We start from the raw sequence: 23,255 nt of genomic DNA, 5'->3' as shown, positions 1-23,255 counted from the left end.
GTGTCAGCCGCCATCATGGCACTAACTACACCTCATACAGGTTGGAGGCTCACGTCACTTTAAATAGCCTGCTCCCGCCCCCAGCCCGGTCCTCTTTTAACATAGAACCATAATATGTAGCCTACTACATCCGACCGCTTGAGAGACCCGGCTGGACGCCTTTACAAGCCGAGTCCCATTCAGACTTCAACTTTTATCAGAAGGAAAACTGATACAAAGACACTATTCCTCCTCCCCCTACCTCTTGTTTGTTGGGCCGGGTCTGAAATCAGAGGACAGGACTTCGAGGAGAAAGTACGACACAGTTGTTTTTTTTCCTCTTCGTCTTCCCCCGAAGATGTGTCGAACCTGAGGTTTACAGAAAGAGAGAGGGAGAGAGAGGGAGAGAGAGTGAGGGGGGGGGAAACGGCGGATTGAAACTCCTCATCATTGAACGACCGACAACAACAAGTTGCTGTGTTTTGATGGAAAGGACTAGTTGAACGTTGGAAGTTTCTTTCCTGGGGCTACAGCGGGAAGAGACGAAGAGGAGCCGTACAACAACAAGCAGCAGCAGCAGCAGCAGCAGCAGCCGCCATACATTTGAAGAGCACGTTACCTGCTTGCTGCACCACGCCGCGGTGAAGACGAAAGGTAAGCGGACTGACTGCACCGTTAACTCCCGTTACTGCATTCCACTTCGCGTTCCATTTCCAGTTCCAGTTCCACGACCGTTGGAAAGTTACGTACCGCCTCAAAACGTAGACCGCTCCTCGTGCACACACGCCACACAGACACACACACACCTTTAGGCAGCTATTTTTAGACATAAAACGGGACAGTCATTCTACCCGGAGGATTTTATGTGAAGTTTTTAACTTGAGGAGCCCGACCGACCAAACTTCGCCGACATGACGACACCACCCTAGCATCCGAAGCCTCTCTTTCCGTGCTCGGCCGTTTGGAGCCGTTAAAGGGACTCGACACTTCAAAGCGAAGCTAGCTAACACACACACACACACACAGGCCTTTGCTTGTCCTGATGTCGGGGATGTTTGCTCAGTAAACTCCGCGATAAGAGAAGGTCGTGAAACCATTCAGGCCTGACCACTAATGCACTAAAGAAAGCACAGTAACACCACCTGGAGAAATACATAAGTGAGTACCAAAAGATAAACGGGCCTATTTTCTTTCTTTTTTTGTGGTTTAATTTATGTATGCGTAAAAAAGTTTTCTAACGTAAGCTGGATATGTCGCCGCTAAAAGTTTTCCCCTGCTTTCTACTTTTTTCAAATGAGTGATTCGCACTGAAAAGTAAACGTGGCTCCGAGTGATAGTCATTCAAGTTAGTTAGTTGTGTGGAAACTTATTCAAACTCCATCTCAGTGAGTCAGACGGTCTTGTTCCGCTATGTCCGGGAGACTCCCCGCTTGCGCCATGCACACGCGCCCAGCCACTCCCTGTGCACGGGTTTACGCAAACAGCGTAGACAGCAGTGACAGACACAAGCCATGTTTCCATCCAAAGTGATAAGAATTACTGGGAAATGCGCATTAAAAGAAATTCAAATCCTGTGTGTTTCCACTAACAGTACGTCCGTCACAACGCAACCTGTAGCCTACATGTGTCCGTGTGCGTGTGTGAGAGAGAGAGCCACCACAGACTTTATTAAAGGGATACGCCAATATTTTTTTTCTTCATGTCTTGCCTCACTCCCGAGCCCATGACCAGCAGATAGACACTATCCTTTTGACTGTGCGTGCAGTAACGAGGGAGATACGGGCAGAGCTGGCGCACCGCTAATTAGCTTAGCTCAAACGCTGGAAGTGCATACCGTGTTAGCCTGCCTCCTACCCAAGACAAAATCAGCAGTCAGAAGCTGATTTCATTTTAGCTCTAAACTCTGTAAATATATCACTTTATCAACATTTCAAACATCTTTAGGCGAGAAAGTAGCGGTTTAGATCAGCAATGTGCCGTTCATTTGTCTAAATACCAGCTGTTTACAATTTTGTTCGGACGAATTCGGCACTACTCAAGCTAGCCGTTGTGACCAACGCACTTCCGGTTACTTTCACAAAATAAAATACCCATTGCCCTTTACATAGAGAAAACAATGGCGATAGAATTTGTGCTTTCACTTTGAAATAGGAAGCTAACCTACCCTCGATGTAGCTAGCTTGAACCAAAATAAACCGTCTTTGCTTGAACCCTCCGTTTTGATCGATCTCGTCCCGTTACCAGCATTTGACCGCTCAAGATGCCATACTGGAGAGTTTTGTCAGCTCTGAGACGAAGATCGGCCCGCCCGTTTCCGTCTAGAGTTGCTGAAGAGTTTTTCTGATGACTTTAGGTGGAGGCAGGCTAACACTACCAATGCACTTCCAGCGTTTGAGCTAAGCTAATTAGCGGTGCGCCAGCTCTGCCTGTATCTCCCTTGTTACTGCACGCACAGTCGAAAGGATGGTGTCTATCTGCTTGTCATGGACTCTGGAGTTAGACAAGAAAGACATGAAGAAAAAAAAATGTTGGCGTATCCCTTTAATGGGAAACGCTGGTTGATGAAGTTTTGTTTTTACTGAGGAGGAACTATGAAGAACTGTGCAGTGGAAAGGAAAAAGAAAAAAAACATCATTATGAAGGTGTGGGGGCTTTTATTTTGCTGTGGTGGTGCGGAATGGAAACCCTGTTGTCTTGTGAGTGAACTGCAAACATGGGAGCAGTTGGGGTGAATGTCAACTTAATTCAAACATAGCCTAACTGTTTCCATCTTTCCAAAAATCGCAAACTGTCATAGAAACAAAAGCAAAGAACAAAAATGCAATTTATATCCCAATAAAGTTTTCAACAAGCCTGCTCACTAAACATAAAAACAAACTCATTTTTTAGTGCCGTGAAATACGAACATTCATCAATCAAACCCCTACTAAAATATTGAATATAGCTTAGCCTCATTTTAAAGCTGACGATGTGCCCAACAATAATCCGCGGTTCATTTTTATCCATGGCGACCAGATAATCCTACGTTTTGTCATCTGTCCCCTCCATGCTACTGCTAATTTCCGTCAGACTGAGCATCCTCTACGCATATGAAGGTTGTCCTGTCAATCAAAATCACGAGGGTGACGTCCTTTTAATCAAATGGTAGAGTCCGTAAGGTATCTTCCGATGTATAACAATCTCTGATTGGGCAACGTTTTCACCCCAAATAACCCCTGCACAACCTAATTTATTCTGTGTCAAGTTGAGTTGAGAAGCATTGAAGACAGACACGTACGCACACAGTGACACAGTCGATGCTGTATTTCTCTGCGACATTTGCTGTTTTTAGTGCATAGTACCCGGTCGTTTTTATTTATTTTTCTTGCCATTTTTTCCACTACCATGGCGAAGAGGGTGTTTTTCAGCGATGGAGGTACTTCGGATGCTGAGGGAAAGTGAGGAGGAATTCGAGGACGACGACAGCTCTGATATTGACAGCGTGGACTCGGTCGAAGAAGACGCTTTTGAGCAAGGGGAAGATGTCTTGCTCGACCAAATGTAAGTAATTACCTATATTGAATTGTTGTTAAGTGACCGATCATGCTATTTTTTTTGCTGATAGTAAAATAAATAACAAAAGGAGAACAGCACATGAGAAAGATCAAGATGAGCTAATGACCGATGAGCTTGGTCGCTAATGTGTAAAAATAAACGGAGGGATTTAGAAATAAAGGCCTCCCTCAAATAAAAGCCTGCTTCCAAGCCTACCGTAGCCTACGTCACACTGAGCTGTCAGATGCACCCTGACTCCACTATGCCAGATGCCAGGCTGCTGTATGGAGCCAGGCTGGCTGCATATCACATCAAAAATATTGTTGTATAGATAGATAAATGTGTGTGTGGTGTATGACTAATCACAAAAAATGATTGTATTGTTCTTATTAGTTAAGCAGAATTGTGCTGCAAAATGGTGGGCCACTTGTTCAAGTGTAATCCAGTGTAGTGTAAAATGTGTGAGAATGAATGCATGAATGAATTGGTTTTTATTTATTTTATTTTATTTTAGTAGGCTATGTGTAGCTAGATGGGTAGATGGATGGGTGTGTGTGTGTGGTGTATATTGAATTCATAATCATGACTAATCACAAAATAATATTGCTTTTTCTTTAACTTTTTTTCAGTAATAAAGATGCCTCTTCTCCCTGTCCCTGTCCTGTTCCTGGACCCTCCACTGCCCTTATGCAGTCTCCTGGACCCTCCACTGCCCTTATGCAGTCTCCTGGACCCTCCACTGCCCTTATGCAGTCTCCAACCATCCCTCGTCCACCACCTGCCACTCCTCCTCAGTCTCCCAGTCCCAACTCCCAGTCTTCCTCTCCGACTGTTGAGCGTCCTTGCAAGCGTGCAGCTACTGTGAGCACAACAAGAACGCCAACAAAAACGCCAAGAAGAACGCCAACAAAAACGCCAACAAGGACGCCAACAAGAACGCCAAAAAGAACGCCAACAAAGAGGCCGGCTGTTGTCCCACAGCATCAGGATCAGAACCAGTGGCATGGCATTGACAAAGAGGATGAGGTCCCTCATCAGTTCTCCTTCTGTCCACGGAGAACTCCTGGAGTGCAACTGGATCGTCAGAAGGACTACAGCCCTTCTGAACTCTTCATGTTGTTCTTCAGTGAAGATGTTGTTAAGGTTATCTGCCAAAATACAAACAAGAATGCAGAGCGCCGGCCCCTGACAGCACAGTGGAAGCCTGTGGACACCGAGGCCATTATGAAATACATGTCCATCGTTATATATCTTGGCCTGGTGAAGCCCTCTGCCATGAGAGACCTGTGGAGGAAGGATCGCCTGCACAGCCACCCCTTTCCCTCCAGTGTGATGGCAGGCTACAGGTTTGAGCTGATCGGGGCATTCCTGCACATGAGTGACCCAGCAACTGACCTTGTTAATGACCAGCTTAGAGGCCAGCCTGGTTATGACCCCCTGTGTCGCCTGAAGCCACTACAAGACCAGATCCTGATGGCGTGTAAGACATATTACCATCCCTACCAGAACCTGGCCATTGATGAACGCATGGTAGCCTCAAAAGCTAGGCATGGCATGAAACAGTACATGAAGGACAAGCCGATAAAGTGGGGTTTCAAGCTGTTTGTACTGGCTGATGGCAAGACAGGCTACACTTGCAACTTCAATGTGTACCAGGGGAAAGCACACACTCCTAGCGGAAAGGGTCTGAGCTACGATGCTGTTGTAAACCTGCTCGACGTGCCCTTCCTTGGGACAGGCTACAACGTGTACGTGGATAACTTCTACACCAGCACAGCTCTTTTTCTCCATCTCCACCAGATCCGCTATGGGGCCTGTGGCACCATCAGGGAAAACAGGCTTGGTTTCCTGAATGCTCTCCCGAAGACAGCAGAACGAGGGGACATGAGGTGGCTCAGGGAGGGTCCTCTGCTGTATGTCAAATGGAAGGACACAAGGGATGTAACTGTGTGTTCTTCGCTTCATAAGGCCTATGGTGGGGAGACGGTGCAGCGGCGGGTCAAGAACCATGATGGCAGCTGGACGAGACGCACTGTACCTGTACCTGAGCCGGTGAGGGAGTACAACAAGTACATGGGGGGAGTGGACTTGTCTGATGCTCTCATCAAGTACTTCAGTGTGACCCAGAAGACGATGAGGTGGTACAAGAAGCTGTTTCTCCACTTTATCGACATTGCTGTGGTCAACAGCTTCATCCTTCACAAGGAGTTGGCTATGGAGAAGCAAAGGACTCCCCTGACCCAGAAGAGCTTCAGGGAGGCACTGTGTTTGGAGCTGGCTGACTTCAGGGGGGTGGCCATTAAGAGTGAGGAGGCCGCAGCACAGCCGGCTGACTTCAAGGGGATGACCCCTAAGAGTGAGGAGGTCAAAGCAGAGCCACAGGAGGCAGCTGCTGAAGACAAGCCGAAGCTGAAGCTGAAGGGATGTCTTCCTGTAACTGTCACAGATGTGAATGCTTCAGACCCTCGCAACAAGGCCACCTCTGGGAGGCAGTACTGTGTGAGCTGCAGTGCTCAAGGAAAGCGGAGCAAGACCATTTTTAAGTGTAGGTCTTGTGATGTGCCTCTCTGCATGATTGCAGATCGTCTCTGTTTCACAGAGTGGCATGACCGCAAGAGCAGTCAGACTAAGAAGGACTGAAATTTCAGCCAGGTGTCTGTCCTGACAGACAATTGAACTTGTAAATAGTTGTTTTTACCGTGTTTTTTCCTGTGTTTTTTACCGTGTTTTTCAAAAGTTACCAGTTTCTCCAGCGTGTTCAAGTTTTTTCTAGTTCATGAGTCCAATTTTTCCAGTGCTCCTAGACCTGCTCTTCTCATGACACAGTTTGTCAGTCTTCTCCACTCACAGCCTACACCCACCTGGTCCCTCTGACCCCCCCCTCCCCCAGTGTCACCCAGTAAGCAAGGTCTCTACAAAGAGTGTTTTTACTGCCCCAGGTTTTAATGTAATAATGAAACTCAATAATAAAAGTCAATACATGAACTATTTCAAAGGTCTTTGTTAATTTAAGCCATCGCTGATGGTTGTGGGATGTTTACTTCTGGAGTTATAAAGCTTCAAAATAACAATATAAAACAGGCGAAAATGGGTCAAATTCATGTTTGGATGGGTTTTGGACACCATATATCCATCCACCTAAATGAAAATTTCAAATGGTATTTTACTTATGTAATTGGTTTTCCTAAAGGCAATCATGTTTGTGATTAAAATCTGTTGGAAAAAAAATTAAATCTCACTGAAATCTTGCAGGGTGCATTTTAGACAAATTGGGCCATTTTGGATAGGTTTAGCACACTGGAGATCGCCAGGGGACACAGTTTGGTAAAAACTATATTGTGCCTCAGTAGTTTTACATATCAACCTAAAATTTGGTAGACATGTGGACAGGGAGTGTGTGAACCATATATGTAAAATTCAAACTGTTTTATAACTAGGATTTTGAAATATCACCTTTTCACATAAAATGTAAACTCTTTTTTTTTTTCCAAAAGTATTTTCACTAGCCCTAATTTTTATGGAATGACTCAACTCAGTATTTTAAGTCAATAGATGAAAAGGGACAAATGTTTTCTTTCATTTAAGCCATCAACAATAGTTGTGGAATGATTACTTATGTAGTTATAAAGCTGCAGTGGTGTGCGGTCAGGGGTAGCAGGGCCAGCACTGCTAGCCCTGTCAAAAATGAAATAATCATTTTTTTTCATAATTGAAAAGTGATTCTGAAATGTGTCTGGAGTCAATTACTTGTTCAGTATGCAATTTTATCCAGAAAACGATTGGTTTTGTGGAACTCAAATTTCCTATGTCCTATAAACGCATCACAGCTCCGTTCCTCGGCTGGGGCCAGCAGTAGTTGCATTGCTAGCCTTTGGTCGAAGCTGGACGCTGCTATTGGGTTAAAACGTTGAGTGACAGTATCATCAGCCAATCAGATTTTGATGTGTTATTGCCAGAACGCCCTAGGGCCAGCGGAGTTTCTAGTGCTGGCCTTGGTGTTGTCATTGAAGTTAGCCTGACTGATTGGCCCATGGGCAGCTGCGTGATGACGCACGTAGTCTGTTATTCTGGAAAGCTGATGGCGGGGGATTTAACAGCAAGATTTTGTGATATGACTGCGGACCTTTGCAGAAAAAAATTGATTTTTTGCAAGACAGACGCCTAAAATGGATGCTAACTCAAACCAACAAGCTTTGTGTGGCATAAGGTGGGAAACTATGGTACGACTGGTTGACAGCTAGCTCGGAGCACAACAAGCTGTTCTGATGGACATGTCCACTCTTCAGTACAAGCCGTGGTGATGGGTGAGTGCTATTTTTTTTTTTTTTTTTTTTAAACTTTCTCAGATTGGCGCTGCATACTGTTGGGCTAATAGGCTACTGTATGCTTTTGGTGTTGCTTCTGGGTCAAAAACGCTCTCTCTCTCTCTCTCTCTCTCTCTCTCTCTCTGTGTGTGGGTGTGTCTCAACCATTAAGAGATTGTTAATTTTTAATTTTTGTGGGCACGCTCTTTGGCATGGGTCTGTTACAGAAATTGATTTTATTTTTGAAGTGATTAAGAAGTCGGGCAGTAGGTGCTGTTTTTGATGTTTTGTGTCGTGTGCATTGTAAAGTGAAGATGATCAGATGGCGATGCTGCACAGTGGTGTCTTGATGCGTTGTGGTTGTTCAGCGGTCGTTGGTGTTGATTAAGTACTGTTGCACAATAGTGGCCTTGCATTTTTTTACATTTAATTTTTTTTTTTTGGGGGGGGGGGGGGGGGGTTGAGGGTGTTACTGCTGGCCCTGACTGAAAGGCCACCGCACGCTACTGTAAAGCTGTAATTACAGTGATACAAAAACAGGCGAAGATTGCCAAAAACTGCCTCTGCATGAAGGGGCTAAATGATGACTGCAACTCTGAAGCAGCTTGAATACAGCCTGAGAAGCTTTGACTCTGTCTTACAGAGCTTTAGCTGTAAAAAGTATAGTATAGGAGTCATTCGTTTGTGCCCTGTAGGCAAGTCAAATTAATGCTATTTACATAATTTAGCATTACAAACATTATCTCCAAGGATTTTTACAATCTGCATAGCGACAAAGGACAACCTCCACGCTCTAAGGCTTTTAAAAACACACACACAAAAGATCCCTGTAAATGGGTGTTTGACTGATTTTTTTTTTTTCTTTTACAGTTGTAGAAGAGTAGTAACTGCTAAGCCTGTGGAAACTAATGTCTGCAGTCCCCTGTGGCTTTGGAGACAGGTTTTTAAAGCCTGCAGGGTTATCATACCCTGAGGCGTTAGACCTTCATCTCCTATAAGTATCTCAGGGAGATTAACAACTTAACAAAAAAAAAACTCAACACCACAAAGATTGTGTTTGTTTACATTGCAGTGAGGCCTAACAACATGTTGAATACATTTCCTCCCTCAGGGAATATTTTGAAGCCTGCATTGTTTACTTGCTTGCAGGATTTGTCTCCATGCGTTGCCACCACGTGGTGAGCACAGGAAGAGTTTATAACTGTCGGTGTGCTCATACAGTTGCACAAGAGCAACCAAAATGTTGGCCTTTGCTGGTGGTCAAAGACCACTCGTGGTATCTTTTGAGCCTTGGACTTGACAAGGAGGTAGTGGGCACTAAAGAAAGTTTCCTTTGAGTTTCATTATGGGACGTGTAGGAGTTTTGTTTTTAGTTTGACTCATTCTAGGCTACAGGTCATAGCAGACAGCCATGGGAGCAGTTGTTAGTGTCTTTCCAATACTTAATCATGCTGAGTTACCTGGAGTTGTGAATTAAAATTTGTTTGTCCAACTTTGTGGGGTTGGCCTGCCAGTGGGTGGGGGAGGGGAGCGGGGAGGGAGTTGACATTCAGTTGTGATAATCGATGCCTGTTTTGTACCCTTGTGGCTGGTGCTGTATACCACACTGTCTGTACAAAATGTTTAAAAGGCTCTATAAATAAAGTTGGAAAAAAATTGTTTGTCCAAAAGAAATAAGAATAAAGTCACACCTGTTCCCAAACACTAAACCTCTGTTGCTAAAGCAGCAGATTCAAAGTCAAAAGTCAAAATAATTTATTAGTCTCCTGTAGGAGAAATTTCTCTCGGACAGAGAGCAGTGCTGCTTCACAACAAAGACAAAAACAGTACAAGAGAAAAGCAGCAGGGAAGTACTAAAAACATACAGTAAAATCATTAAAGTGCAATATGCCTCAGAAAGTCCTAGTGGCAGATGTATGGACACGCAAACATTCATACATATCATCACACAAGCTGCTCATTCATACATTTAATGGACAGAGGGATGAACGAGTTTGAGGCGATTGTGCCTGCAAACAACACGCAACACGCAAGATTGCGTCATGGCCGTACCGGGGGGAAAAAACGGTGCTTGTATTAAAAATGTTTGAGCATTTACTGAGTGGTGAGTAATGAAGCTGGACTACATGATGTACTAGTAATGCCAGAGTAATACAACAAACCAATGAATACAGACAGCATCTTCGGTGATAAAAACACAGTGAACAGATGCCTGTTGTTTGGCTTGAATAGATTTTAGAGGGTGAATCGTTTTTTCTTTTATTCCACAACGTGTTTCATTTGAAACTGGAAAAAAAGACCAGAGCTGTGATGTATCCAGCACCAGTGTGCTTCTGGTCTCACATGTTTGTTAGACTTTATACTGGATGATCTGTCAACATGGGTTGGCCAACAAAAGAAGTTTATCTTTCGCAGTGGTTACCTGCCAAAACTGCTGGAACCAGATCCAACTATTTGATGTCCTGCAGTCAGTTACTGTCTGCTACAGAGAGGCCGGTGCAGCTGTCACCCTCCCGAAAGAACACACTGCGGTGTATAGCCTACTGTATTCAAGATACAAACATTTGAGCTTCTAATGATACCAGTTTGCTACCCGATGAAATTTAGATAAAAAAAATATATACCGGTACATACTGTATAATGTACTTTACTTTGCCATTTCAGAGACATGAGTCACTCCTGCAAGCCTCTGCAGCCCTGAGGCTGGCTTCCAGTTAGTCAGTAAAACCTTCTGTGTGTTCATTCAAATCCCATAAGTCCACAGAGAGCTCGCTCTCTGTTTGAAGCATTTAAAAGAGTTAAAACATGACCTGCATTTGGTTTAAGCGCAATGGGCGAGAAACTATGTGTTAAATTTCAGAGACAGTTTTTTAATAGAGAGGTGAGGAGGGAGGCTCTTTGGAGTCTGCTCACTGATTAACTTGAACAGACAAGACAGTTGATGTTTCACAGCTGTTGTTTTAAGTTAAAGCAATTTATCTTTAAACAGCCAACGCTACCCTGTTGTAAGTTTAAAGAAGAAAAAACACATTCTTGGGGTTAAAGTCCACACGCACCATCCACGTTATAGGGTGTCAAGAAGTTGAGAAAGGGTAGATTGCCCTGCACAGCACAGATTAGATCCTCACATTGTCAGGAATTGAGTCCATGAAGAAAGGAAGGAGTTCACAGCACACAATGTGGTCACTTAAATACTGATTTATTAGCCTATATTATTTAAAAGTTAAGCAACGCATTTTGCCCAGTGGGCTTCATCAGGCTTAAGGATGGTGTCAAGAAGTGTTTGTGTTGCTCACACTTTGTCACAAAGCTTTGGCGGCAGATGCAAAGGTGCAGCAGTATAATATGATGATCAGACTCGAAATCTGCTGATGTGAAACTGCTGTACTGAAGTCCACGGGTGGTTAAGTCTCCACTGAGGAGCTGCCACTGATTACAGCAGCACTGGTGTCACCCCAGTTTGTTTTGGCTGTAGAGTATCTTTACATCTATGTCAGGGTGACTGTTTATTCCTGTTTTATAGGTTATAGTGGAAATGATTAACACTCGGTTAACACACAAGACAAGTAATCTTGCTCAAGAGGTTCTCGGCAGACGTGGTGTTCGTTGTAAAATATCCTTTGTGTAATTTAAACATACAGTTACAAATTAATGGGAAATGTATTAATGTAAAATGTGTCATCATAACAAGGCCATACTGGTTATACAAATACTTTTTCTGTAATCTTCTGACAATTCAACATAGGTCCTTTTTGTCAGATATCATATACATGGAGACGTCCAATGTGGCAGTTGCTGGAAATATGAGACTTTTTTTTCCTAAGTGTCAGTAAATGTGTCATCCAGCCGTAGACAGTTCGTTAATGTATTTTCAAGAACAGTAATTTATTGCCACACTTGAACCCAGCTTAGTGCCCTGGGTGAATTCTTGTAGGTATTTTGAAGGCCGCTTTGTGCAACATAACGCAATCCTCCCTCCATCTGGAACAGGAAGTTGTCCAGATACGCTGCCTGTTGCCTGATGCTCGGGTGAGATTAATCACTGCCGATCAATACTCACTCCTCTCGGGCCGCTTTGTTTCCTCTCCTTCCTCTCAGGATATTGTCACGGCTGAGTGACTTTTCTATATTTATCTAATGGAAAATGAATGGAGATCACAGAGGAGACAAAACCATCTTTTTTTTTTAATACCCATCTTAATTTCCTTCCACAAGGTATAAAAAAAAGATGACAATCCTTTTCTCTCTCATTTTTAGGATGTTGTCTGGCCTGTATGAGACGATATGGGCGGACTGGATTTGGTTTCCTGAAGGCCACGGCTGGGCCGACCTGACAGATCACGATGATGTAGTCTTCCCTAAAACCAGAGACCTCTGGGTTACTGTCCCTGTCGCACTCTGCTTCCTGGTCATCAGACAAATATTTGAGAGGTGAGTCAGTCCGTCATTTGCCTGTTAATCTGCCTGTGTGTGTGTTTTGCATGCGTCTTTGTAACAAATGTGAAATGCACAAGAAGTGTTTTCTCATCCGGCGTGTTTTCCTCCTTCCAGGACAGTAGCTGTTCCTCTGGCCTCTCTGCTGGGAGTGAGTGACAAGCAGCGTGTTCGTGCTTCTCCAAATCCCGCCCTAGAAACCTATTTCTGCCGCACATCAAAGCATCCCACACAGGTACCGTACTCACAACCGGCATACCGACGCTGCTTTCGTACTTACTGTGTGTCCTGATTATAGAGGTCAGAGATGTTGGTGTTTTACTTGTAAATGGACCAGAATGACAGCACAGTAGCTATATAACATGTCTACACAGCGAAGTAGTAGTAGTAGTAGTAGTAGTAGTAGTAGTAGTAGTAGTAGTAGTTTATTTCGTCTATTCAACAGAACATGATACATACATACAATTTGGATTAATATGTCAAGTTGGGGCGAAAAAGCGTAGGCTGAAGCAGCAGCTTTTTTTGCCTACCCTATTTAAAAGAAAGAAAGTTGTATAACAGAGCAAGATAATGAGATAACACAATTTAAACATTGATTTTTTTTCAAATAAACTGAGGTGAATAAATACGATTATCTAAGCAAGAGTCTTAAAATTTGTCAAGTTTATATATATATATATATATATATATATATATATATATATACATACATACATACATACATACATACATACATACATACATATACCAAGTTTATTACACAGGTCAATACATTCATTACTCATTCTTAATCTTATCCTTGTGTATCGTTTTGACTTGTTAGTATCTTCAATTTTTACTAATACTCGGCTTACTTTATTCAAGTCTTTCATGACAAGCCAACAAGAACCATTTTTATGTCTGCAAACATCAAAGACAGCACTGACTCTTCTCTCCTGCTTTTTGTTTTGCTAGAGCTCCATAGAGAGTCTAAGTAAAAAGACGGGCTGCTCAGTGCGACAGGTCCAGAGGTGGTTCAGGCGGCGGAGAAACCAGGACCGGCCCAGCAAGCTGAAGAAGTTTCGGGAAGCAAGGTTAGCTGAATGTCTTCAACAAACAATCAAACCGTTTACAGTGGTTTAAAGACCAGAACTGGAGTCTGTTCCAGAAAGCAGGTTTAACAAACTCTGGTCCTAACCCCAAACTCTTGAGTTGACTAATCCGGACTGAGATTTTGGTTCAAGAGTAGCTGATCTGAATCAGCTTTATGAATAATCAAGTGCTGGAGTAATACTACTAAAAAATGTTATGCTTCTGAGTTTGCACCTATTCACCCGTCTCCCACTCACATTCTCACAAAAACAGTAGCTCAGGAGCACGACCATAAATTGGTAATCCTGCTCACATGTGTTTATTCAGCTGTGACCTGATGGAGACAGATTAAATGTCCTGTTGGCAGCAGAAAATGAAATTACACTGATAAGAGAAAAGTTTATTTACAATCCTATGTCATGAAATAACCTTTAGTCCGGTCCACTGGTGGCTTGATCATTTTGATGATTTGCCATTTGAAAAAACATTTATGTTAAAACTGATTATACATCTCTATACATCTATTTTACATTTTTAAAAATACTGCTCAACACCATATTTTGTCATACATTTAAGAATGATATAAATTATACAACAGTGTGATCATGAAAGGGTGTCACACTGTGATTACTGCACTTAAGAACAATTAATGTTTCATAGCACGATAACTGACAGTTGATTTAATGTCACAGACACGGTGTAGATTTTATTCTGAGCTAAGGGTGAATCTAAGATGTATAATGTTTAAATGACACCGTCTCTGTCCTTACACCAATGACACTAGTAAAGAGAGACCATGAAAAACTATAGAAACTGCACGTACATCCACAAAATCTAAAAACTGGGTGCCAGACAAAGAATGCATAAAATGGCACATCCCGTTTTGCCCACTAGTAAAGCGTCCCAATAAATGTCCAACTGGGATCTGTCTTTTTTCATTCTAAATGTCTACAAATGAATGCTCAATGCCATGAATGCGGAAATGAGTCTGTGTCAGATAGCTTATTCAGGGTTTGTTGAATAAAACCTGCCAGCGAGCAGGAGCGCTTCAGGGGAATTTGCCATAGTAACTAACTCTTGGGTAAAGACATCTTTTTCGGCAGCAGGAAATTAAATCTGCTTTCTGGAATACACCCCAGATCTATTTGCCCTGCATACAAACATACCTGCTGTACTTAAGGTTATATTCTGTCCGATCCAGTAAATCTTTGTTGCTACAAGCTGCTCCATATCGTCCCATTGATTGAAATATTCTGCCACACTGTGGTCCGCTAATGGAGTATTTCATCATCAGTGTTTTGGCGTTCGACCACAATGAACAAAATGGGAGGAAATATTTCTCAGAAACTGTTTGTGAGAGGGCACATGATGCGAAATGTAAAAACTAAAGTTACACGCCAGCCGTTTCCCATCATCGAGCTGAGGGAGTTTCAGGGTTTAAATTCCAGTGATAAGAATCATTAGTTAAGATAGGGAATTATTAAATGTCTTTGTCAGAAACCTTTAGACTCGGGTTGATGCTAAAATGACTTGGTGCCATATTGTTGTTTTACCCGTTGGGACAGATTTATTTGTGCTGTGTGAAAGTATATTATGGGATGTCTGAGATTGCTGTGCATTCTTTTACAGTTGGAGATTTACCTTTTACCTTCTTGCTTTCTTTGCTGGCCTGGCAGCTCTTATTGATGTGAGTACTGTGCCAGCATCTGTGTATGTGTTAATTTTTACAACATATAACCATGAAATCCATTTTTTTTTATCATCACTAGACACATCTTTTATTTATTGCCTAGCCATATTATGAAATTGACTCCTTATTATTTTGTTTTTCTTCTGTGTCTTCATCAGCAAAATAGAATTAATCAATTTTTTTTCCCAGTAAATGCTTAATGAAAGTACAGAAATGGAGGAAATTGGATTTGAAGATTAAAACCATAATGGACACAATGTTGGATGCCACGCACAATTATTGTCCTCGTGTGTTCTCGCTTGATGTTTGTACAGAGTGCTTGTGGTGTCTCTTTGGCTCTTTGGACACTTAATATTGAATCTCTCTCTCCCACCTCAGAAACCATGGTTCTATGATGTGAAGCAGATATGGGATGGCTTCCCGAAAATGGTAGGCCAAGTGCTGCGACCTGAAATGTCTCTCCAGCCAGTCTCATATTTAAATATTTTCATTTTTGTGTCATTTTACACATGCAGATCACAAAATGTGCAGAAATTGGCCTCTCTTCCCTTTTCATTTGTTTACCAAATTATTGAACTGACAAATGGGCAACATGTTGGTCTAACAGATCTTTCTTTCTCCTCTCCCAGCCGCTGTTGCCTTCTCAATACTGGTACTACGTGATTGAACTGGGCTTCTATCTCTCACTGCTGTTCAGTGTAGCATCAGATATCAAACGTAAGGTAAGTGATCCGGCTGTGCTCCCGAAACTTCGTTACTTTTCTTTACCATGAAGCCTCTCAGCGACCTTCCATCAATAGCAATCACTCATTGAGTGCATAAAATAATGGGAATGATCTCTTGTGTCTTGAGGTTTGGATATTGATTTCTACATAACCATGTCCTGACTTTATGCTTTTGTATTGAGTGGAGTTGTCAGAATTCAGAATAACATTTAAGATAATATCCATTTCTACTCACCCCGTGTCAATTAGGAAATGTCACAGTGAGTGAGCAATAAACTGAATTGTGTCTCTTGAGGTTGGGGGAAGTTTCGTCTGCCATTACTGTTTAACTAGAGTTCAATGAGAAGCGGCACTGTGGATAGAGAGACGGACCATTTTTGCCCACAGGTCTAAACATTGTTGTAAAAGGTGGCAGACCTTCAAGACTGTCATCAAACTGCAAGGCCTCAGTCGGTCCCTGTGGTAATCTTTGAAACCAGAACAATAGATTTTGGGGCTTTCCCAGCGAGCGATCACATTGAAATTCAGCCTCTTGTTCAAGGATTTGTTTTGTAAAATTCTGTTAAGTTCCTTTTTTGCCTCTGTGTATGGATTTAGTTTCCTTTTTATAGCTGTATAATCATAGGCATTATTAGGCCTGGTCATCCGGGGCTTCAGTCCTGGATGTTTTCTGAACAGCCGCCAATCCCAAAATTATTTACGGTACTTCAAAATCGTCCCAAATCTATTCATTAGTCATCTCAGTCATGCATTAAATAACATAACACAGATTCATTTGGGTCCTCTTGTGTGTCTATGAGGAAGCACATCTACTTCACACCACACTGACTGTTGTGAGAGACAGACAGAGGCATCTGGTGGTAGCTAACCGGCTAGGGCTATGGAGATGAAAACAAAAAGCATGGAAAGAGGCGGTGAGGCAGAAGTAAGGCTAAAGAAGGCAGAGGAGCAGTCACCTGTTGCTGTAACAGCAGCTGATGCATCAGGACGTCAGTGTCACGCCCAGTGGTGTTTGTTACAAAAACAACACGCCATTACCTGCTGTTATAGCTATGCAGTCGGTGTCATTTGAATTATTTAGAGGACAATACACATAAGTGGACCGGCCAAGGGTGTGTGTACGTGTATTCAAAGTATGCCGCAGCAGTAGATAGATATTTAAGAGGTTAAAATACCATTTTATAATCACTGTGTATTAACGAGTGGACACGAAACGGAAGCTATTAAAGCTGATGATTGATGATGTGGAGTTAAGAGAACAATAAAGAAATACTATACTGTGTAAAGAGAAACAGTGTAAACAAAATAAAAGGGAGGGGCGTCATATAGGGAGCAAGCGTTTCTCAGAAACTGTTTGTTTGTGAGAGGGCACATGCTGCGAAATGTAAAAACTATATACAGAGGCTATAGTCAGCCTCGGTTTGATTCCACCTGGTGGCCATTTGCTGCATGTCTTCCCCCTTCTCTCTGTCTCCTGTCTCTCCAACTGTCCTGTCCTTTAAAGTAATAAAAAGCCCCCCAAAATATAAAAAGGAAAACTATGTTAAATAGGTCAAATGTGGCAGATGAGGCAGTCAGTGGAGAATGCTGCGGGTTCGGTTATGGCAAGCTAAAGTTACTTGTCTTCTACCTTTGCTGCCCAGCTGCTGCGTGCAGAGAGTTAATCATTTGTAAAAACCTGCATCAATCAGATGCACCCTGTCGATTAGTGACCAATTTTTACTGCTTGATCAGTTGGTGTACAAACACTTTTGGGTTTTCGTTTTTACAACCTCTCTCTCTTTCTCTCCGTGTTTTGTTTTCCCTCTGCAGGATTTCAAAGAGCAGATCGTTCACCACGTAGCCACCATCCTCCTTATAAGTTTCTCCTGGCTGGTCAACTACATCCGGGCAGGGACTTTGATCATGCTAGTGCACGATGCCTCTGACTACCTAATGGAGGTATGACAACATGCTTACATGGCAGAAAATATATCATTTAAGAGATTAAGTTAATGGTTGATTAATTTACCCCCATAACCCACTGTTTGATAAGCTTCATGATAACAGTGTTCAGGTGATCAGGGCACAGTCCTCCCCATACAGCTGCTCACTGTCTGCCCTCTAGAGGGGAAGAAATGAAAATGTGACACTGATCCGTCTTTTTTGTTTTTTCCAGTCGGCAAAAATGTTCAACTATGCAGGTTGGAGGAAAACCTGCAACTTCATCTTCACTGTGTTTGCTGCCGTTTTCATCATCACCCGCCTTATCATCCTCCCCTTCTGGTAAACGTTGTTGTATCAGACTTACTGTTACTGTAATGACTCACTGTTTGGCAAAAGCATTGGAGAATTTGTTGCAATTATTAATATATTTCTGCCACGCTTTGCACATTTTTAATAAATGCAGAGTGGTCTGAGGTAGAAATGTAGTCAGAAACAGATTTTTCATATAACCTTCAAAGATAAAATTTAATCAGCAAAGCAGGATTTTGCTACAGTATATATGTATCTTTGTTACGATGAACAATGGCATGTAATTTTGAGTCACGCCCACACACCTCCTCATTGAATCAGATGTGTATTAATCCTCTACTGAAAACAGCCTGTGAGACAGCCTTCAAAATTAAGAATGATACACACAATGTTGTGGGAGTGTTCAGACTATGATGACTATGGTTCTTTGTTGACCTCCTACTCAATAGCAGCTTGGGCACATGATGTTCAAAAGAGATCATTTCATTCATTAAAAAGAAAAAAAACAATGCCATCTTACGTGGAAAGCAGACATGCTGTATCAGATCTACTGGTTCTCCATTTAATTATTTAACATCATCATGTCCTCTTGAATATAAAGCCATTTTCATACGTATTTTGCAAAAGAAATCATAAGTGTGCAACATTTCATTGGACACGCAACAACAGACACATTGTCTTGTCTCCTGGCTGCTCTCAATGGGCTTTTGAATGAGACTGACTGTAGGTGGCTCTGACTGGACTCTCTGTTCTGCCTTTGTCCAGGATCACACATACGACATACGTGTACCCCCTGACCCTCTACCCCCCCTTCCTCGGCTTCTACTTCTTCAACGGATTGATGTTCGTGCTGCAGATTCTGCACATCTTCTGGGCGGCGCTAATTTTGCGAATGGTCGTCAAATTCCTGCCAGGAAACGTATGAAGCAGCAACTTTCAGTCATTGATGTTTTTTTTTTTTTAATTCCCCCATCATGTGACACAATCACTTCAAGCTAGCAACTGTACAAAATGTTATATCTTGTCTCACCTGACAGGAAATTGTCGAGGACGAGCGCAGTGATAAGGAGGAGACCGAGACAGAGGACGAAGACGAAGATCGAAAATCGAAAAATGGCCACGTGCAGAACGGCCACACCCCCCTCAACAACAACCACAGGAAGAGGCACTGATGGGACAGTGAGAGGCAGAGATGAGGCCGTGCGAAGAGTAAAGACGGGCTCTCAACATGAGGCCAAAGAACGAGAGCGTGACATGTTGAAAGAGGCAGCAGGCAAAATACACACACACACAAACACTCACCCCTGTTTAAAACCCCAGTAGTCCAATGAGGATAATTTCACCTCTCTGTGGAATACACTAAATTAAATTGAGAGGAAGACTGCACTAGAGAACCATGATGATCTGCTTAGCACCTAAGCAGTGGTGAGTGGTTTTCTCTGGACACACACCTCCTCCTCTTTTCCCTCCCCATCAGTCTATTTTGCTGTTTGCTGAGATTTTGTGCTGTTGACCAAGTTGCCATATCTGCCTGCTTGTAGCTTTATATTTTGTTACTGGAAGTCAGTGTTTTAAGAGACGGCTGTGGTTAGGATGGGTATTCCCTTCCTGCACAGTCAGTTAACACTCTTCTAAGTATTACTGCCCTAAAACTTGACAGATTTATATTTTTTTGCTCTACATAACCACACTGAAGTCAGTGACATTATGAGGAGCACTAAGGTGAATGAGGTCATGTCTTTCTATGGACCATAATCAGATTAAAGTCAATTTACCGAAGTCCAGAGTGTCAGTTAACTCTGACTCTGAATCTGCCATTTTTTTCACTTCAGTTGTTGACAACGGTTTTGAGCAGTGTTGCTAAAATATATTTGTTGCAATGATGTTTAAGATTAAAATAATGGGTGATAAATAATGTATTTTAACAGTCTGAAACAGTGCGAGGAGATGCTACATCTGCCAGATGTGTTGAAATGTGCCTGAAGTTTGTCTTAAAAAGCTTTGCCTTATCGGAAGCCGAATGCACAGAGAAGATTTTAAAGGTTTGTTTATGTTTATGCTCGTTGTCTTTTAGTTGTTTGATTTTACTTTGCTTTGTGTTTTATTTGTTTTTGGTCCAGTCAACGGTTTAAAATTGGGAGCAAATTGTTTGAGGGTAACCCAAACTAATCAGTAACTGTTTATGAATTCTTTATGGGCTGGAACAGTCAATAGCATTTCCATTCAGTGTTGCTTTTCCCATCCATCCAAAGATGCACTTTATGGTTTGTTCTACAGATCAGCATTGACAAAATATCTCGTAAAAAAAAAAAAAAGCTTAGTTAAAGTGTTCAATTCAAATACAAACTTGACATTATTTTTATTTTAGAGAGATTTAGAGTATGATTTCAATTTTGTTTCATATTTGTTCTCATTATTATCCACCCAAGATCTTCCACAGTCTTTTGGTTCATTTTGTATTTAAAAAAAGAAAAAAGAAAAGGAGAAAAAAAAGCAGTTTAAAGAAATCTTGTGTAAAGAGGTAAAAATGAAACACCAAAGTATAGTTTACATTTTGTTCGACCTTGTCATTTTCAAGTGCCTTCATCATTTCAAATGTCAATTGTAAAACATAATTTCTGTCCCTTGTTTGTCTTTATTTCTGTCATCTTTGTGCCCCAACACATTCAACACTCCATGCACTGTAAACGCTCTGGGCCTCCTAACTTTGCTGTACGCCTCGGCTCACGATGACCAATCACCTGCAGCGCCCTCTAAAGAGCTTTGCTTTGACAAAGTGTTTTTATTCTGCATTATGTGTTGCTGAGATGTAAAATCATAATAATGATGATGATGATGATGATGATAAAGATAACAGTGGATAACTATTGAAATGCTTTTCTGGTGCCTTTCATTTGCATCTCAAATTAATTAATTTTAGATACGAAGGTTTCAGACGTTTAATAACCAAATCACGTTCAAAATGAAAGATGAAAATCAAACAAACTGCTGCCCAAGTGCAAAGAAGTGACAAAAAACATCTAATAAAAGAGAAATGATAATGGCTTTTTAAGTTTTATGTAAGTGAGATATGAGATACTACCCCAAAAATCCCGAACTAAATGCAACTAATAATTGGATTCATGCTTAACTGCTGCTACAGTAACAGCTGATTGTTTTGCTATTAACAAATAGTCCCCCCTATAAATTGCCAGAAAACTCATAAGGATTTGAACATACAGCATTTTATTTTATTTTTTGCTTCAAAAATCAATTTAATAATGGATTGATCATAATTGTTGGTTGTTTAAATGTTTGTCTGCAAAATTTGTTAATACACAAATTGGTGAATATGTGACAGTAGCACAGTGATTTTAAACAAAACATAAGTCTAATTGCAATGTACATGTACAGCCCTGCTGACTTACTTCAGTAGTAATGTTTAAAGTTTGTCCTCAGCTACTGTATAAGACTATAATAAAAATCACTCACTGAAATACAATAAAAACATTTAATTTTCATTAGAAAATCTGTTATTTGTAGCCTAAATGTCTGTGAGGAGTCTGAAGGCCAGTCATTTTTGCGATTCTGGTACTTTTTCTCTAAAAATCCCTGTTTTTAGATGAAACTATCTTAGTCACAGGGTTTGATTCATCTATTACTTTGTGCAGTTTTGTGATTTGCTGAGAGAGAAGTGATACAGCATTGATTCAGGAGCAGCTGAGAAATGTGGGTTATTAGGTTGCTTCTTAATGTTGCTAACGTCATAAAAAACACTCGTCTTGGAGACGGTCTGCCGCTGTGTAAATGGAGCACATGTAGTCTGGCATGAGCGCCATCCATCAGTCCGCTGGTCCCATTGGCAGCGAGCAGACCCGGAGGCACCATGGAGCTATTACAATATCAGATGGCACAGTGTGTAGTGGTGACCCACTGAGCTCCACCTGGCTGGCACACTTTTGTGGGGGATGAGTTATGCTGCCAAAACAATCCTCAAGTGAGTTTTTTTCTAATTATCTTGGAAGTTTCAGGTGAGAATTAAAAACAAAAAAAAACTTGGTCTCTCTGCAACTTGGAAGTCTGACAATGTAGATCATGCTGAGTGTCTTTTTTTTCATCCATCTGAATAAGAAACCACTTCCTCTTTCTTCCTTCTTCCTGTGCCACTCTCCCCTGCAGTATTTTGGCTGCAGCCTAAAAGGCCTCCTTGGCTAATTGCATATGGAGTGGGATCACTTTACCTCTGTGCCCTGCCCTTCCGCCTCCACACTGTTCTTGTCACTGGCAGCTTCACTGTAACAATCTCCATTTTAAAGCCGCGTGGGTCAATTTCCACCCTGCTCTCGCATCTGGCTCTGCAATTTAATTGCTAATGCATCTCCTGTTTCTCCTACTCCAGTGTCTGGGCTTTCCTTTTCCACGCCCCCCAATGCCCCCCACCAACCCCCTCCTCTTTAAATCTTTGCCTTTGCTTTCACATTACGTTTTCTCCTTCCTTCTCCCTGTTGCCTATTCAGCCTTGTGTAATGAATAAGCTCCTCGTCGCCTAAGGTGGCTGAGTTATGGTGGTGTGAAGTCTAATTGGTGACAGCGATGAAGGTCCTCATGACAGGAGAACAAAAGCTGTGGGGTGTTTGATTCACTTGTGAACTGTGTAGACTGTTATTCAATTCCTGCTTAAGTATTAATAAAGGCTTTACACGCCAGGGGGAGGTCGCAAGGTGCAAGTGTATGCAAGGGTATATGTGTGTGTGTATGTGTACAGGAGCTAATTTGTGGGCTGCTCATTTTTCCCATGATGATAATGACGAGAAGAGAACAGTTAAGACTTTGGTAACTGATGAGCGTCTTATGTAACCGGAGTAATAAGGAACCTCAGAGGGAAAGAAGACGGAGATACTATATTCAAAGTTTTGGACAGGCAGTGGAAACACTCATACACACTGGGGTACTCATAGATGAAGGATGGTGAGTTTTACATCTTATCTTTACAATGAATTGATTATAAATGATGGATTGAAGTTATTTACTGTATGTTAATAATCACTGTTTTAATTTTATGAGCAAGAATGTATGTGGTTTAAGCTATACATTTTTTTTTCCTTTTGTTGTTGTTTTTTTTTTTGTCTTGTGCAATCTTCAACTAAATGTTTTGGACTTTTTCCACTGTTGGTTGTACAGAACAAGCTATTTGAAGACAGAATCTAGTCTTTCCAGGATATTGTGACAGTCATTTTTTGTGTGTCTTTTGACGCCTCACAGGTCAAATGATGTGGAAATAAACTGATAACTGCCCTTAAATTA

General features: G+C 41.8%; 2 protein-coding genes across 4 annotated transcripts; both read left to right on the top strand.

Moving 5' to 3' along the window:
• The first annotated feature begins 107 nt into the window (after window positions 1-107).
• On the top strand, window positions 108-20,845 carry cers2a (ceramide synthase 2a). Its single transcript, XM_083982678.1, has 11 exons — window positions 108-633; window positions 12,075-12,248; window positions 12,369-12,486; window positions 13,206-13,324; window positions 14,952-15,009; window positions 15,391-15,441; window positions 15,642-15,734; window positions 17,550-17,678; window positions 17,896-18,002; window positions 18,738-18,891; window positions 19,010-20,845. Exons 2-11 carry the CDS (start codon window positions 12,076-12,078, stop codon window positions 19,142-19,144), a joined length of 1,137 nt encoding a protein of 378 aa, XP_083838804.1. The 5' UTR covers window positions 108-633; window position 12,075; the 3' UTR covers window positions 19,145-20,845.
• On the top strand, window positions 641-7,139 carry LOC310994113 (piggyBac transposable element-derived protein 4-like). Of its 3 annotated transcripts, none has more exons than XM_083982677.1 (3): window positions 641-3,519; window positions 4,143-4,176; window positions 4,237-7,139. In XM_083982677.1, the coding sequence occupies exons 1-3, from the start codon at window positions 3,389-3,391 to the stop codon at window positions 6,151-6,153; spliced, it is 2,082 nt and encodes a 693-aa protein (XP_083838803.1). In that variant the 5' UTR covers window positions 641-3,388; the 3' UTR covers window positions 6,154-7,139. The 3 variants fall into 3 exon arrangements, with proteins under 3 accessions (XP_083838803.1, XP_083838802.1, XP_083838801.1); XM_083982676.1 differs by having other exon boundaries at window positions 4,207-7,139; XM_083982675.1 differs by having other exon boundaries at window positions 4,143-7,139.
• Window positions 20,846-23,255: the final 2,410 nt, after the last annotated feature.

This window comes from Trachurus trachurus, assembly GCF_905171665.1.
Source record: "Trachurus trachurus genome assembly, chromosome: 11".
In the NCBI taxonomy this organism is placed as follows: Eukaryota; Metazoa; Chordata; class Actinopteri; order Carangiformes; family Carangidae; genus Trachurus; species Trachurus trachurus.
The sequence above is the reverse complement of the archived record's forward strand: the minus strand, read 5'-3'. Positions and strand labels throughout refer to the sequence as shown.

Excerpts from the sequence above, each read along its gene's own strand:
- LOC310994113 (XM_083982675.1), top strand. The coding sequence starts at position 3,389 with ATGGAGGTACTTCGGATGCTGAGGGAAAGTGAGGAGGAATTCGAGGAC. Across the intron at positions 3,520-4,142 it reads GATGTCTTGCTCGACCAAAT|TAATAAAGATGCCTCTTCTC; the intron begins GTAAGTAATTAC and ends ACTTTTTTTCAG.
- cers2a (XM_083982678.1), top strand. The coding sequence starts at position 12,076 with ATGTTGTCTGGCCTGTATGAGACGATATGGGCGGACTGGATTTGGTTT. Across the intron at positions 15,010-15,390 it reads GCCTGGCAGCTCTTATTGAT|AAACCATGGTTCTATGATGT; the intron begins GTGAGTACTGTG and ends CTCCCACCTCAG. Across the intron at positions 18,003-18,737 it reads CTTATCATCCTCCCCTTCTG|GATCACACATACGACATACG; the intron begins GTAAACGTTGTT and ends GCCTTTGTCCAG.